The sequence below is a fragment of the Drosophila simulans genome, chromosome 3R (genome assembly GCF_016746395.2).
Source record: "Drosophila simulans strain w501 chromosome 3R, Prin_Dsim_3.1, whole genome shotgun sequence".
Classification (NCBI taxonomy): domain Eukaryota; kingdom Metazoa; phylum Arthropoda; class Insecta; order Diptera; family Drosophilidae; genus Drosophila; species Drosophila simulans.
The window spans coordinates 19,695,364-19,712,583 of record NC_052523.2 but is presented as its reverse complement, the minus strand read 5'-3'; the positions used below and the strand labels follow the sequence as shown (position 1 = coordinate 19,712,583).

At 44.7% G+C, this 17,220-nt stretch overlaps 3 protein-coding genes across 3 annotated transcripts; all 3 read right to left on the bottom strand.

Moving 5' to 3' along the window:
- Positions 1–220: 220 nt before the first annotated feature.
- LOC27208749 lies at positions 221–2,084 on the bottom strand. Its single transcript, XM_016184305.3, has one exon. It carries the CDS (start codon positions 2,082–2,084, stop codon positions 405–407), a length of 1,680 nt encoding a protein of 559 aa, XP_016035888.1. The 3' UTR covers positions 221–404.
- Positions 2,085–4,049: 1,965 nt separating this feature from the next.
- On the bottom strand, positions 4,050–5,781 carry LOC6739765. The gene has a single exon (XM_002076622.4). It carries the CDS (start codon positions 5,701–5,703, stop codon positions 4,066–4,068), a length of 1,638 nt encoding a protein of 545 aa, XP_002076658.2. The 5' UTR covers positions 5,704–5,781; the 3' UTR covers positions 4,050–4,065.
- Positions 5,782–6,033: 252 nt separating this feature from the next.
- On the bottom strand, positions 6,034–7,840 carry LOC6729236. The gene has a single exon (XM_002104521.3). It carries the CDS (start codon positions 7,708–7,710, stop codon positions 6,034–6,036), a length of 1,677 nt encoding a protein of 558 aa, XP_002104557.2. The 5' UTR covers positions 7,711–7,840.
- Between the last annotated feature and the right edge of the window lie 9,380 nt (positions 7,841–17,220).

The window sequence follows — 17,220 nt, the reverse complement described above, 5'->3', positions numbered from 1 at the left end:
AATAACGCACTATTTTTTCAGAAAATAAAATATTAATTTAAACCAAAAATATTATTAAGCACATTTGTAATATAATAAAATAAATATTATATTACAATTTACAAAAATAAAATAAATTAAATATCGTTTTACAAATTTTATTTTGTATGACAAAGTTGACTTAGGTGTACAGTGCTTATTTCCAGTGTACACCCCCTCTCTGTCAGTAGGCCACAAATTGTTGGTTTTAGACAGCTTCTTTGGTGTTGGGGCTTTACATAATTTGGTGGATCTGTTGTGGTTGCCTTGTTTCTCGCTTCGCACTTGGAGTCTTATTTCGTGGCTCCGGTCGTGTCTTTGCGGTGTCTTCCTGGTGAGCAATTTGCATTTATTTTATTTGCAGGGGAAAATGACAAAGCCAGACACTACAAGCTATTGAGAAATACGTTGGTGTAGATAAGAAGCAATTCGATGGTGAATACGACGGTCGAAGTGCCCAGACCCACTGCGAAGATGAGCCAGCACTTGCGAAGGTCCTGGATGCGCAGCGGTTTCATTAGATTTGTTCGGCTGTAGTCCTTGATGGTCATGCGTCCAGCCCTCACCATTTCATAGAAACTTTGGGTCATCCAGTGGGTAATCAATCCAGCTTGGTTAATTTTTAGGGCGAAATGCTGAAGCGGTTCCCGATAGAAGGACTCCGGAGCGATCAGCAAGCCCCAGGGTGTCTCCGAGCTGAAACACAAGTCCGTCGAGTATCGGAATACTGGATGGGCAAAGTGTCGCTGTTGGGCCTCGATCACATTCCACTTAACTGACGTGATGGTATAGGCCCAACTTGTATTGAAGTAATTTCGGTTATCATAAAGCTCATTGGGGTTTTCAGTTAGGTGAAAAACTGATGCGTACTTTGCCCGAAAACCACCATCCAGAAAATAGAACTCACTGCTTACTCCAAATATCTTCAAGCCAGAGGTTACCAGGTCATCAAAGCTTTTGATTCGTGTGTGAAGCGGTGGCGACATTAGAAGAGAGAGCAGTTGGGCAGAACTGGAGCAAAGCATCACCAAAGCAAATATCCTTGAAGCCATTCGAATTAATCTTCCACGAAAAGTGATACCCCAACACTTAATCAGCTGGGGAACTATTAAGAAGCACAGTATAAAAGCCAAGATTAGAAGAAGTGTTGATCCAGGACTTAGTACATGCAAAAATAAGATTTCCACACTCAAAGGCTTCTCCACCGGCAACATGGTACACCAGCTGATGTCAAAAATAGGGTAGCTATAGTCGCGATACCTTTCCTCGTGCTTAAACGATATCATCGTAGTAGTTACTCCGATATCCGAACTTCCATTCCGTGTAAACTGGATCATATATTCCGCAGCTGATACCTTGGCTTTTACCCATGTCGGATACAGAACCTGGGTGTCGCCCTTCAAACTTTTGGAAAAGTTCTCTACAATTCTCCACAAAAATCCACCCACTTGATATTCACCATGTCGATCGCGATAGGAAAAGGAATTGGGTGGCGACAGGTCGGGTTGAACCCTAATTTTATAACCTTGGAGATCCTTAAGCTGGTTGATATAAATTCTGGGTCGTAATGATCCTAGTAAGCGATGTTTCAAGAGCTTAAAATATGGAAAAGCCAGGTAACTGAAGACATTCAGATTGCGGGTCCGACGTGAAAAGTACAGTACCACATTCAGCATGCTGTATTGTTGGCAAAGCAAAAGGATTTGAGAGGCCAAAAAGGAGCCTCCTTTATCCTGCACCTCGATAAGTACCCTTACAGACCGGTATCTGGTCAAACTCTCGGCCAAAAGCTGCAGCTGACCACCATAAGATGTCGAGGATAGACAGGTCATTACAAACAGGTTACTGCTGTGCCGCTTGTACAATCCTGGATAAGTTTCTTCGCGAAACCAGATGATCTGTGGATGGTTGGATAGAATAGTCCTCGGAAGTGTTTCCCAGCTGCACTTCTGTCCAGTGGGGTTAAAGTAAAACAATGTGGTCTCCGAGGACACCAAAAACTTCAGAACCAAGCCGTATAAATCGACCAGTTCAGGAGCAGAACTCAAACTGATGTTGGACAACATGACTTATACCGAAACCGACGAGGACTGAAGGACAAAGACTAGACTAGCAGCTGGAAGCATTTGTATTTTGATACAATGTTTGCTTTGGAAATCAAATGCTTATCGCACGTTATTATCCGGGGACAACTGCAATATGGAAATTAAGAGTTTGTCCAGCGATAATCAAAGTGAATTCGCCGTGGAGGAGTATGAGTTCAAGGCAAGCTCCCAGTTTGTTAAAGTTACGATTACTCGTATCTGGAAATGTCTCTGCAGCCATGTAAAATCCATAAATTCCTGACCTTTCAACTTGTGGGCAAGGCAACCGCAACGCAGTCGAAAACAAAACAAAATGCAGCGAAACAAAACAAAAAGCCAGAGAGAAAATACGACAGGCCGAACCCAGAGGGCCAGCTGCAGCTGTAGAATTTTTAAGCCGAAATATTTTTTGGCTTCACATGATTGTACGTTCAAAGGGAGTTTTGGTTTTATTAAAGGGCACAGCTTAAAATGCAGTTTAACATTGGTGCTTAAAATCTAACTATGAAGTGATACCAGAGTATTTTAATAATAGTGGAAATTTAACAAATCTGAACTGAGTCAATAGATTTGCATAATTTCTTATTTGAGGAAAGGGTCTCAAGTATTCGTTGCTGACCATCGGGCTCCCGACTTGTTTCGGCTGCCATTCAAAGTTCAGGCGGCGTCTCTTTGGCCAACCACGGATTTTATGGCCGGGACTGACTTAAGCCTGATCCTTCTTGGCAGCTGACAACACCCTCGCATCCGTCTTGCGGAGAAAGTTTCGCGGTCTGCGAATTTCTGGCTGCACACGCGTGTTTTCCACTCCGCTGACCTTCGCTGGGACAGATCGTTTAATAATTTGCAGCAAATCTCGAATCGCGAGTCGATTGTTGGCCACGACGGCTGGAAATTGTCTCACATGTCGTGAGGGTCTTGGCCCGCTCGATCAGCGCTTTTGGCTTGATTTCCCGCCGATCACGGCCACATAATTCATTTTCCAGACATCGTGTTTTGGGGAAATTTGTCAACCAAATCGTGGCACATCTTGTGTATCATAAATTGCCCTTGGCGCAGCAATTGTCTAATCCAAAAAAAAAAAAAAGCACATCTAGACACCGATGCTCCATGAAGCTGGAAAATTCTGAAGCCAAGTAAAGGTAACTGGGCCAATTCGTAGTCCCAAAAGAGTGGGTTCATTTGCCTAACTAGACTTCATTTAAAATTGAGATATGCATGTTGCGACACATCATTGACAGCCGTGGAAACGAAGCGAAAATGCATCTTCAGCTGTCAAAATTACCCAAAAAAAAGCTTGCTGTTGCCAATGCTGCTGATGTTGGCAATGCTGCAGGTGTTGGTTTGGTTTGGCTTCTTTGGCTAAATAGTGCAAAATCGTGAAATCAAATTTGTACACGTTGCTGCCAGTCGATGTCTATTATTCGCTTTATGTTAATCAAAACGGGCCAGCAACTCAGACTCGGCAACTCAGATCTTGCGTTGTCCTAGCAAAATGCAAGAAACAGACAACTTCGGCACTAGGCCACAATTTGCTGGTGTTTGCTGCCAAGGTTTTTACATAATTTGGCGGATCTGCTGCGGTTGTCTGATGGTGGCTTAGTGGTTCTCTGGTTCGGTGGTTCAGTGGTTCATCTTCCCCTCGATTGGGGTCTCATTTCGTGGTGCCCGTCGTGTCGCTGCGGTGACTTCGTAGGAGGCAATTTGCATTTATTTCATTTGCCCTCGCAGCTCGAAGGTGTAAGACGGTAGGAAACCATTCAACAGCATTGTTAACTACTGTCTCCTTGCCGAATCGGGCACTCCAGGAACCCTTGTCACCGTCACGAAGTAAACACACAAAAGTTTGCATTTGTTTTTATCCTGTCTTGTCTCTATTATTTACTGAGTAGTTGGGTGGAGGTGGTCTTTCCGGAACAGTCTGGCTTATCGGACGCCATCGCCGTAATTGCCGCGTGAACAATTAAAAGCCCAGCCAGTAGTTTACCCAGCTGACAAAAAGCTCACAGGTAAACAGAACTAGGCTAATTAGCAATACGGAAACGTAAATGATAAAGACATTTCTCAGATCCGTAATAGTGAGAGTTTTTGCCTGATACCGTTCCCCGACGGCTGTAAAGTTGATCTTACCCGCCTTAACCATATACGAAAAGCCCCTATTCACCCAGAAATCATGCAGACCAGCCTGTCTGAGAAGCAGGGTGTAAGTATGCAATGGAGCTCTATGGGGCGAGTTCTCCGGAATGACCAGTCCAAATGGTATCATCTCATAGAAGCAAAGGTCCTTGGAATACCGAAACACTGGCTTTGAGCTGCGCTTCTGTTGCTCCTCATAAATCTTCCACTTTTCGCTGGTGATAGTATAGCCGTAGGATGTATTAAAGGCATTTCGCAATCCTATTAGTATCGATGCCTGCAATGCCAGATGGAATGCAGCCGAGTATTTGGTGCGCTGTGTAAATTCAATGGACGAGTATTCAGATCTTATAGAGATGATGCGCACAGGCGATTCCATCAAAGCTGATAGACTGTTGACTGGTGACAGAGATGGTGGGTCTGTAAATAGATTGAGTAGTCTTCCTACGTAGTTTGAGCCGACCAAAGTGGCCAGCACCAGCCAGCCAATACTTTGGAGCCTCGGATGACGACGCCAGCGTCCACGAAGCACCTCGTAGAAAATCCAGAGGAGTAGTAGTAGGATAAGTGTGGGATATGGCATCACCCGCGTAAGCAACTCGGACACATGGAGCTGCCTTTCCACCGGCAACATGGTGCACCAACTGGCCTGATTGACCGGATAGGATATCTCGTGCATGCGACTTAGGGAACCCATCGACATTGGCTGTATGCTGGCACCCACGTCTATAATTCCACTTTGGGCTGCGTCCAGGAGTTCGATGAAATTGAGAGGCCTATCATCCGCATACTTATTGACCACCTGCAGTTGGGCATTGTGTTTGTGAGCATAGGCCTCCAATAAGTCCCACAAATATCCAAGGATCTCCTTATTGCCCTCCTTGTCTTGGTAAAGAATGGTATTTGGCTCCGAGTAGTCTGGCATTGTTCGAATTACACCTCCACGAAGATTCAACATCTTATTCGGGTACAAGTCAGATACTTGTGTGTCAGATGTGAATGTTTGGTTTACCACTTCGAAACTGGGATAGGCCTCAAAGCTGGAAAGATTTTCAGTTTCCGGAAAATCGTCAAAAATAGCATTGACATTAATCATATCCTGACTGAGGCAAAACTGCAACACTTCACTGACTAGAAATTCATCTCTGTCCTCCATCAGTTCAATGAGTATCCTCGCCTGTCTAAGGTATTTTAAACTCCTTGATAGGCTGCCTAGCAGAGCTCTCCAATGAAATCCGGGAAGACAGGCTAGAACCAAGAGTCCCTCACCGATGAAACCATTCAGGATCACAGTTCTATCCGTTCGCCAAATCACCAAAGGCAATCCCCAAGTGGCTGATGAGATTGTATCTTCGAGGTGGCATTTTTCTTTCGCAGGAGCATAGAAGAAAATGCTGGTCAGCTCTTGACCACGGCTTAATAGCGACACGAGCTTGGAGTGAACGCTATTAACGGCGGTAGACATCTTATAATACTGACTTCTTTCCAGGGATGGTCCTATATAATATAATTGGTTTTATTTGCCTAATCGGTGGAAAACTATTTATGGAATACATTTCTCCTTGGCGTAAAAATAACACAGTTAAATCCATACATCTGGAATACCCATTAATAACATAATGCTGCCAATATCGAAATTTAGGAAATGTTTCTATTAGAGAAATGTACCGATTAAAAACTTTATAAAAAACAAGGTCTTGTATTATCTATAAGAAGGTTATTTATCGTAAAACCAATACACCCCACAATATCCTTTAATGCTTTTTTATTTACTCCTGGGACTTATTTACTCAGCTTACAAGTTGTTTAGGCAAACATTTGCATAGTGAACAGTGAGCTCGATGACGAAAACAACCACAGAAAATAGAAGTCCAACCCCATGCAGCAATACCACATACTGCCATTCCGTCCAACGAATTGGTTGCGCCCGATGAACTGTGCTTAAGTCCCCAATCGGAAAACGTCCTGCAGTAACCATTACGTAATAGGATCTCCGATACCACATTCGAATGAGTCCGGCTTCGTGCATTCGTAAGATGAAGATTGTGCTTCTGTAGCAATATATGCAGTTGCTTTGCTGGATCAATGAGAAAAGTGACAGCTTCTGGACACAAATTTCCTCCGAGTAGCGAAACAAAGGTCGCCGGAAATGTCGCTGGGCTTCTTTGTATAGCTGCCACTTAACTGAGGTTACCGTATAGCCATATGACGTATTGAAGCTATTACGATATTGAGCCAATTCAAAGAAAATGTCATGCAGGAGAAAGGAGGATGCATACCGACTCCTCATATCGATGGGGTACTCCATGAACTCCCCTCGCATTCCTCTAATTTTTAGACCCGATTCCTCTATTTGTTGCATGTTGGATATGTGATTCACCTTCTGAGGTCCAATAAAATAGGCCGAAAGTTGAGCTTGCAGAAAGCAGATAAGCGCCAGGTTAATCAGAAGTTTTATCAGATGAATGAGTGAACTTCTTAAACGTGTTTTTTGGGCCAAAATTCTGTGCACACTGTAGAAAAGTAGCAAGATTAACCACGTCCACGGAGATTTCATCAATCTGGTCAGTGCCTCATGGCTGCCTATTACCCTCTCAGTCGGTAACATCATACACCAATTTCCCACCATCATCGGGGAGCCATAAATGTGCGTGCTGCTGCGCTGCACGTTAACGCTATAGGGTCTCAAACTGGCTGCTATATCCACGGTTTGATTTCTTACCAAATCAAGGATCTGGACCAGCTTAAAGGATCTTTCCGGATGCAGCTCTATGGGAAGCTGAAGAGTGGCATTAATATGTTTGGCAAACTCAATCATGAATTGCCATACAGGACCATCAATGGAAATGGAACCATTCAATGTTTTTCGCACAATGGTATGGGGCTCCGAATTATCTGGTACTGTACGTATAGGATGTCCTTTCAGATTTCCCAGCTTGTAAGGAAACAGGGTTAGGTATGCTTGATAAACCAGTTTTTGAACGTTAAATTCTGGAAACATTTCGTAGGAGTACAACGTTGCAGAGTTAAAAAATGTCCACGAGAGCAACACAACATTGGGCATTTTTAAGTCTTGACTATGTTTCAATAGTAGCCGAGCTGAGTTTAGTTCCTGGATGGAATCTTCGTCCCCACAAAGTTGCAATACCACGGGCATGCCACGCATTTGATCCAACATTAAGCTTAATGCTAGGAGTACTTCCTGGTATTGGTGAAACCTCAGGCAGGACACTGCCAATATGTCGGTATCCTGCCGGTGTCTCAGATAATGTGGGTATGTTTGATCATTCCACAATAAAGCCGTTGAGTTATCAGAGCCCAAAACATCGTCAAACCAGCAATCACAGGATTCCAATCGATAGTTGAGCATTGTCCGGAATCGTATCTCCACCCTCAAATGTGTCCAGAAGCGCTGGAGAACGTCTGAACGAGACCAATTAGAGGTCTCGGCCAACAGCACTTGTTGCCACATGCCCGACTTTTAGACTAGTGACCCATTGAAGGATTGGGCTCGGCTTTTAAGGCCCAGCTCGCATTGTTCTGTCCAAACTGAAGGAGTCAGCATTTTTAAGGGCTGACTTGCAGAACCCTTTTGGCCACTGATTTCCAATGCAAGTGCAGGCAAGTTTTGAAGACAATGCTTTACAAAGAATGCAAAGGAGCTTGCGCCAACGCTCGAAAGCAAAAGTTGCGACGCATAAAATTGTGGCTTGTCTGACCTGTCGCCAGAGTGACCCAAATAAGCGGTGGAGAATGCCTGCAATGGGTATATTCGAACCACTGATTCCCTTATATTTAGAAATAATTTTATGCGAAGGAGGCTTATTTCAAGAAGTTTTATTTTTTTGGGGTAAACGTATTTCGGTAAGTTTGGTGCTAAACAATTTTGTTAGTTTGGATGAAAATGTTTTCCGCAAATGAAAGAATATATATAAGTAGTATACCCCAGTGCAGCTCCACCAAACTGGGTAGAGAGACAATTGCTTTTGAGCAAACCAACAAACAACAAACCAGCGTGTTGACAATGGTCAAATGCTCGGGCCAAATGTGAAGATGCAGCTGGGGATCGCCGAACCCGCTAACCCACGACCCCTGCCCCCCCGAGTGGCATCCCGGCCAAGCGAATTGTTGTCTTCTTGGCCAGCAATGCACCATGCAGCCCAATCATACACTCCCACTGCAGGTTGCAGTTTGCCGGCTGGATGCGCACAAGACCAAGACTGGCAGCCATGTCCATGTCATCATCATCATCGTCTGCACAGCAGCATTTTGTTGCTTTGGCTTTGGCTTTCGGTGGTGGTGTCGTCTCGTGGTCGTGGCACTTGTTTTATCGTCATTTTACAGGCATTTTTCATAAATTACAGTTTATTGTTGTTTGATAAACGGTCAGCGGTGGGCGCTACTTGTATTTTGTGACCAGCAGCGACACGCAAATAAACCCAAAGCAGGAATCACAGCGGTTTTATTGTATTAACAACGTTGTGGCATCATCGTCGTTGGCGTTTTTTTGTTGTTCGTGTTCGTCTGCCTTGATAAGTTAAGCGTTGACATCTTTATTCACCTGTGTGGGCATATGTATCTGCAGGCGTACGGCATCAAGAAATCATGTGAAATGGTGAATAAAAGTCGAACTTTATATTCCGAAATAATGGCTTTCCACAGAGCCTGAGAACTTTTCAGTTGGCTAGATCACACCCTTAAATTGTGCAATGAAATGAAATTTGTTCCGCCTAATACGTAGCCCAATATTTTAGTGGCGCTTAGGAAACACAAAAAAAAAAAAAAACAAATTCGAACCGTAACTCACCCACTTATGATTTACGAGCCAAGAGCTGAGGCCCCGAGGCTTTGTGGGCTTTTGGCGTGCAAATTACCAATGCAAATATGCATCCGCAGAGTGCCAATCGAGTGGGGCAGAAGTGCGGTGGCGCACCGATATTTGCATAATTTTATGGCCACAAATTCCACTTAAACAACTTAATTAGATTTCAAAGAGCAGCCAGCAAAAGGCTGATTTGGAGGCACTTAAATAAATAAAGAAAATTCGAAAAACGGAGAATGGATGGCATGTCCCTTTGGGGCAGCCGCAGCTTATTTATGAACGTGGTCAGCGCCATTTTGGCCAAGTCGATTACAGACTTACAGACTTATCTCCCACTGCGGACTCAACTAAATGGCCATAAACTGGATATGAATCGGTCTGGACTCGAGACCCACTTGGCCTGGCTGGCCCCCTCGATCGCTCGATCTAATGGCAGCTAATCTAGTTAACAGTTTTTCAATTATAGACGATTTGGTGCAGCTGATAATAAATGCGATAAAACATATTTCAGGCCAACGACGCCAATTGGATCCAGATTACATCAGAGATTGCGCTCCGCGTTTGGGCGTAGTTCGGCTGCAATTGTCAAAACCATTTGCTCTGGTCTGGGCCGAACTCATTTGTTAGCCATATTGTTAACTGGCTGCGGGCGCTAATTGATTTGCCAGCTTGTGTGCGCCAAATGTGGATCATTAAAAACTTAATTAGCTGCCGCCATTCATTAGGGCTCGGACCGCCCTTCGACTCTCGATCGCCCTTTAATTACACATTCTGATAAAATCCGATCGGATCTGTTGGCCAATTCAATTTGGTAAGTCTTGTACGGAAATTGCGTATTGAGAAATCCGGATTGTAGTGATGCCCCGAGGTCAAACGAAACAATCTTATTTTTCGGTCTTTTTTTCTTTTGGCAACAAATAAAATTAATGAGCGCATAGCTGTAGCTGCACTGCTAACCCAGTTCAAGTGGCTGGCCAAATGTCAGTGGGCATTTTCTGATAAATGTGCCACATGGCAGCGAATCGAGCCACCAAACGAAAATGAAAATGTTGCAAATGCAGGGCACAGCCCCTCCCGAAAGGTTGCCCGCCCGTCACAGTCACATCATAATGATGCCCCCGATCTGCCTTGGCTTAGCTGTAGGGCGTTGGAGCTTGCCCCTCTGTCCTCGCTGCTCCTCCGACCAAGTCGTGCTCCGTCAACGAGGAATATGTCAGGGTCTGGGGCCAATCCAGCCAGCCAGCTTTATTCCGTTCCGTTCCGACTAGATCCGATCCGGCTCAAAGTGTGCCTGTTTAGCAAACACTGCCGTGGCCAGCGGAACAAAATCGCCGACTGACGAGAAGTCAAAATGTGGCAAATGTGTTGTGGCTCTAAGGTGATTGTACCCTTTCCAAAGGGCTTAATCCTAGTCACTTGCGGTCCTCTTTATATATTAGAAGTAAGAATTCTCAATACTAAGTTATTGGCTACGATGTCATATACAATGTAATCCAACATAAATGAAATATAACTTTTCTTAAGTTGGAGAATGCAATTGAAATGACATAATTTAAAGTTTTTTAATTAGAAGATTTTATTATCTCTGAGGAATTTAATATTAGAGCACCCAAAGTTCCTTATTGAATGCATAGTCTTGCCCGTTTTTGTGATCTCTCCTTGACGTTCTGTCGGCGTGACAGCTTTGGGCCACGAAAAATTGCCAACTAATGTCGAAAAATTTTGTATCCACCCGGCCAAAAAAGCCAGACCAGGCATATGTCCAAATTTTCAGAGCCTCGAGCGCTTCTGCTGCAGCGGATTTCAAAACTGAATCTCAGAACTCGACATCAATCGATCGATCCACAATCTCATGTTGCCATAGTTCGCTGGGTTGGCCTGGCAGTCAATAAAATTATAAATGCCACTTATTAGACCGAACTATTACTGGGCAGCGCTTCGCTTCGCCGGATCTCCAGATCGCCGCTGCTGCAGTTGATGTATGTAAATATAATGAAGCGAATATCGGGCTAATTAAAATAAATTCAGGGCGTGGCGAGCTCTCATGCCGTTTGCAATTAAATAAATTGCTCGCCATTGCCTAGCCGTCGTCGGCTGACTGGAGTTGCATAAGTCGGTTGCCTCTTGGCCATTTGTGGTGGCTATTGTTGGATGCGGAACTGCGGCTACCAGGTAAAGGAAACGGAATATGAGCCACTGGTCCAGCTTCAAATGAATCCGGGAATGAGACATTAAAATTACAGTATTTGTAGCATTAATTTCTCTAAATGTGCGCCTCATATTTAACAAGCAAATGAATTTGATTGAAAACGAAGACAGTTTCACCATATATTGATCCATTATAAATTGATTTACCATATGCTAACGTATGATCATAATTCTGTTAAATCACCTTATATGGCTTTAATAAAGATTTTTTAAGAGTTTTGTATATCCAACCTTAATCTCAATATAAAAGCATTCATAAAAGCAGCAATAAAATGTTTATATCGACATAAGCATACGAAATCAGAGCAGCATTTGATGAATATAAACATTAGGTGAAAACTTGAATTTGCCATAATAACTTGAACTCGTTAAAAGCCTGAGTGAACAAACTCAAATTGGTTTCTGCAAATATAAAAAAAAATTTTTATTTTAGCTCACAATAAGACAAAGAATCAACACAAACGATTGTTTACACAAATTGTTCCATAAAAAATTCTTAAGTCTAAATCGTATTCATCTAAATCCATCTGATATTTTTTCACTCAATGAAGACCATGATCACTGTTCGCAGCAGGTGCTGAAATGTATCTGCCATGGATATGATTCGTGTTGGCAGTGCTCGGCTTTTAGCTCATCGCCCGCTTGAACAACAAAACCAGGAAGTCTATGACAATTATAAATCATCTTCGCCTCGCATTTTGCAGCTGTCATGATGGGCACTTCACTTGCCACCTCAGCTACAGTTGCAGTGGTTGCTCATTACACCAGCAACATCAAGAGCAGCAACAGCAGCAACATCAACTGCAATAGCAACACCCACCACCCCGGCAGCAAATGGGGCAAGTCAAGTGCTCAGGCAAACAGGGCGTCTAGCCGTTTTTAAGATCCACATACCCCCTTTTTGCCTTGCCGTTTTTCAAACGCTTTTGTTTGCTCTTCCGACTGACGCAGCTAACTGGATTCCGTTTGTGGCTTAGATAACATTTGGCAAGCAAGCGGCAAGTTGATGTCAAATTTCTGGACATGCAGCGAAAGGTTCTTAAATTAGAAAAGCGTGTGCTGGCAATTCCTGTGACTTCGGTCACCCCGTACCCCCTTTTCGTTGCGGTTCAGGCCAAAGTATTTTCACATGTTCACTGACTTGGCCGCAACTTTGGCTCTGGGTCGTTTCGTCTTGTCGGGCTTTGGCTGCAGTTGCTGTTGCTGTAGCTGTTGCGTCTATTAAAATGCTATTTTGACTGGAGTAGTTTAGCCGAACAAGGGGGCGGAGGACAGTCATCATCATTTCGAGTGCTGAAAAGCATTTTTATGTTCTCGTGGCGTCAAGTGCCGCAGGAAGAGGCCGAAAAACAAGAACAATGTTGATGATAATACTAACAACAACAGTCAGCCAGACTGCAACTGCGCGGCGTGCAAATAATGCAATTTGTGCAATGCGCCATCGCAAACGTGGGAGTCAAATGAAAAACAAAAAAACCTGGCTCTGGAGCTCCGGAGACTGCCACATTTTAGTAGCTTCCCCACTGAGAAGCCGGGCCAAAACCACTGTCAGTCAGTCAGTCAGTCAGTTAGGCAGTCAACCAGGGTGCTGCAGTTGCAGTTGCAGTTGCCGCAGTTGCAGTTGCAGCAGTTGCTGTGTGGCCAACGTTGATTGCATTCTTGGGGCTGCCGCTGCCGCAAAACAAATAAGTGCATTTAGTGTTTAACAAATGTTCGCTTTTGCGCTGATGGCGATGTTGATAAGAGCGGGCAGAATGGATTAACAGCAATAAGCCCGGTCCGATGACAACCGCGATCAAGCGACGACAATTGATAATGCCCCCGCACGAATTATGATGATGATGAGAGTTTGTTTGCCACGACTAACAAATGTTGATTTTATGGGGTTCCAAAAGTTGTATGCACTGGGAAAAATGCTTTACAAATACTTAACTAATCTATAAAATTTACTGTACAATCTCTATGCTTTTAAAAGCAGCTGAATTAGGTTGCCAATCATAACAAAGTAAATTGGTTGTTCCTAGGGTGTAGGAGAAAATCCGAACTAATCTTATATTGCTATTCCCAATTTCTTGTTGTGTTTGAGGATTTAATTGTGTGTCAGAGCAGGCCCCCAAATGTCAGGGAAATGAATTGCAATCTCGTCCGGGGCCATAGAAATTAAAGCGCATTGAAACGGCGGCCGTAAAGACCGGCTGAAGGCATTTGAGCCAAAACGCCCACGCCAGGCGGGCGAAATTTCACCGCCACCAAGGCAAACACACTCGAAAACCTGCAGCCAAGTGGATGTGGATGTGGAGCAAGATCCGCTTGGACATGGACATGGACTTGGAGGTGGTAGTAATGGTAGTAATGGTAACCGAAGCCGCTGCAGGCAGACAAACGAGCGACAGCGGCGGGTGTCGCTGTGGCGGTCTGCATTTAAATTAAATTAGAGCTGCCAGCTCTCTAACTGTAACAATGAGTGATGCACGCACTAAAAGCTGACGACCAGCTCATCAAACGGCGCTGTTCGGCCGTAAATCAGCCAAAAGAGAGATGTCTTGGCCATCAACGACGATTGCAATTAGCCAGGAACCTGCCGGCCCCACTCGGCCCCATCGATACCAATTGAAATTGGCCGCAGAACCCGATTCTGGCCATGACCGAAGAGCAGAGACTAAAGAAGTGAGGCCAAACGGAACGCCCCCGCCAAAACGATCGCCGTTTTATGGCCCGTCCAGGTGTCAAGTAATTCGTCATGGCTTGTGGCAGGTCGCCGCCGCGCCGTCCAGTTCAGCGTTTAGTCTGGTCCATTCCATTCCGGTCCGGTCTACAGATCCGTTTGCATGCAAATTAGAACAAGCTGGAAAAACACACGACCGAGATGCTGACGCTGACAAACGGATTTGGCATGCACCTGCAACGCTCCGGTTGGGGATTTCGATGGGTATTTGTATTTGGAACTGACCCCTGAGCCCCTAGTCGGCTCAGCCGGCTTTCACAACGCCAGCACTTTCAAGTTCACAGACAAATGGCTAAGCATTCGATTCGATTTACTTTTAATTTATAATTTGGCAAACCTTTTGAACCGCTCTTCGGCTTCCAAATGGAAGCAGTAAGGAGCAGGAACACCGGCACTCGATGGTAAAGAAATGAAATTGTCGATGGCCGTCGCCCTGGCAATTTGTGGATGCAATTTCATTTTATACTCGGTTCCGCATCATTGCCATGCACCGGGAGAAGCCCACAATGGCTTCCCATTCATTCCAAAGGCACTCAAACACTTGGACAAAATGTTGAATATTGCACTACCGAAATTGCGAAGTCGCACAAGAAACTCCCAGATAGGATAGTATGATAAATATTTAAATGAACAATTGTAAAATATTTTTGAATAATTGTTCGCATTAAAAGTTTATTTCCATAATTACCGCACTATCAAATATATATTTACTAGCTTATCTAAAAGTAAAATGTATACTAACTAATTGAGTTTATTCAGAATTTTCCTTTAAGCCTAGAACTCTAACGTTGAATTTCACTCAGTGCAACCATAACAGTGAGCAATAAAAGTAAAATAGTGCAAATAAAATCAGGTCAAATGGCGCTCACTGGGCTCCATTTCGGGGCCAGGCAACCGCACGTACCCGAGGACCATTTGCTGGCCAGTTGGGAGCAGAGCCACTAATCCCAGCTTCCCATGGTTGGACACTCCTTTCCCAAGGCATGACCCTGGCAGCATTTAAATCGCGGCTTAATTGACTTTTGTGCCAAAGACACAGCTGCGTATCCCCACAGGCGAGCCAAATGCGAATCCGACGGGACGGGTAGATGAATACAGTGGATATCGTGGATATTGTGGAGGCACTGCTGAGTCAAGTGTGTCGTTGTCAAGGCGACGTGGACAAGACATCAATCATCACTAAATTAAAAATGGGAAACGTTTAAGATGCCATCCATGGGCCATAGAGGCGGTGAGAGCGAATGGGAGGTGAATGTGGGGATCGAATCCGAATTCGATCCTATCCTATCCGATCCGATCCGACCGATCCGAGGCTCATAAATAATGCAATAGCCCAGCAGCAGAGGCAACAGCACCAGCAACATCTACAGCAAATGTCACATTAAACAGGCAATATTAAAGCTGAAAAGCAGATGACACCGAAATCATGTTAGGCGGCACTTGAATGAGTATCAAACGGCAGCTGCCATAAACACACAAACACACTGTCGCGAATGGCGATTCTGTGCCAGGAGCACCACTTGGCGAAGTCGAATGCCCAAGATCCAGCCATAATATCCGAGATCCCAGCGCCGACTCCTGGAGACAGTCGTTTTACACTTGTCGCCGGCAGTGACCAAAGTTGGCAATTGCCGCGCCACTTTTATGTGGCCTCCGCCTCTGGGACCTGCGGACGGATCAAATACTCAGCTAGGTGCAAACGCCGCACGTCAATGGCTGCATTAGGCCGCAATTCCGATTCCGACTGCGATAGCAGTACCGCTACACTCAAAATATTCAAAATGTCCATAAAAAAATGCGTCAGTATATTGAGTCAATATTTTTAGCAGAAATTTGTAATGAATTTTACAAGCAATACTTGAACTTTGGAAACAAGAGTTAATCTCTTAACTGGTGTGTCGGAATATTTAATGAAACATTTTATATGTCTTCTCTGATGCAACCTATGTAGGGTAATTATTTTTTCTAAGTGCACTATCACCCATCCCAATCGCAGCTCCAATTCCGAATCCGCGCAAACAAGTTGTCATTGTCGCGTTATTTATGACAATGTTCGGGATGTTTCTGTTACCCTTTTGCAGCTCGCGACTCCTGCAACACTTGTTTATGTTAATGCCGTTCGGTGGTCCATTGGGGTCTCACCTCTCCAACTGCCTCCCCCTGCACACCCTATTCCCCCCTTTTTTGGGACCCCCTCTCTAGTGACAGCGGCTGGCCATTCATGTGTCCGTCAATTGCCTTCGTTAATAGAGTTCGAGGCGGCAAGTTCGTGCTGCCGGGAAGCTGACCAAAAGTGGCGGGCGTGTGACAATTAAATTGTCAAAGTCGCAACCTTTGGACGTGTGGCAAGTGTCGCCTGTCCGCTGAAACAGCTCATCCTGCCCCTCTCTCTTTTTCCGTATGGTTTTTGAGCCCCTTTCAATTATGATTTGTATCTGAAGTTTGAAAATGAAAATATATTCTCACAAGCACTTTTCGCTTCCTTTTTGCCGCGATAAATGAGCCTCGATAGCCGTAATATCCAGGCGTGGCCGACCAGGAAATGTGTGTGCTCTTTTCTGTTGCGGCTTAATGAAATTCATATAATTTTATTCAATTTCTTATCAGTCCGTTTTGGCCCTAAGCAAGTGGCCCGAAAGAGCATGCGAGCTCTCTTAACTTTACTTCTCTTTGATCGCTAAGACGCGGCTGACTTCGCAGCCGACGTCGTTCCAGACGCCTGACTTGAAACCCCCTTTTTTATTGGTCAAAAGCAGATCGGCAACTGATATTGCAGCCAACTGGAAATTAACCGCTAAGCCAGTCGCTCTCCACTGGAAGGCCGCACAGAGAATGGGCTAAGAGAGCGAGATTCGCGATAAACACGAAGCAACGAACGACGCTGGCAGCAATCGGTGCACAACAGGTTTTCATGGCTTAGCGCTTTTAGCGGCTTTTTTTTCCAGCCAGAGAGTTCGGGCCGTGTTGCTGTTGTTGTTGTTGTGGCTGAGGTTGTGGTTGTTGGGGTGCTGGACTGTATTACTCGGTCAGTCGGTCTTCGAGAGGTTGTTGCCTGTTTTTGCCGAGAGATCTTAACGTTTTGCAACTCTGCTGTTGCTGTTGCTGCTGCTGCTTCTCCTGCCGATGTTGCTGCTGCACCGGCACTGCAACGTGTTGCTGTCGCTGCTGCGCCGCTGCTGCCGTTGCTGCTACTGCAGTCGGGCTGTGAGCCGATTGCAATTTTTATC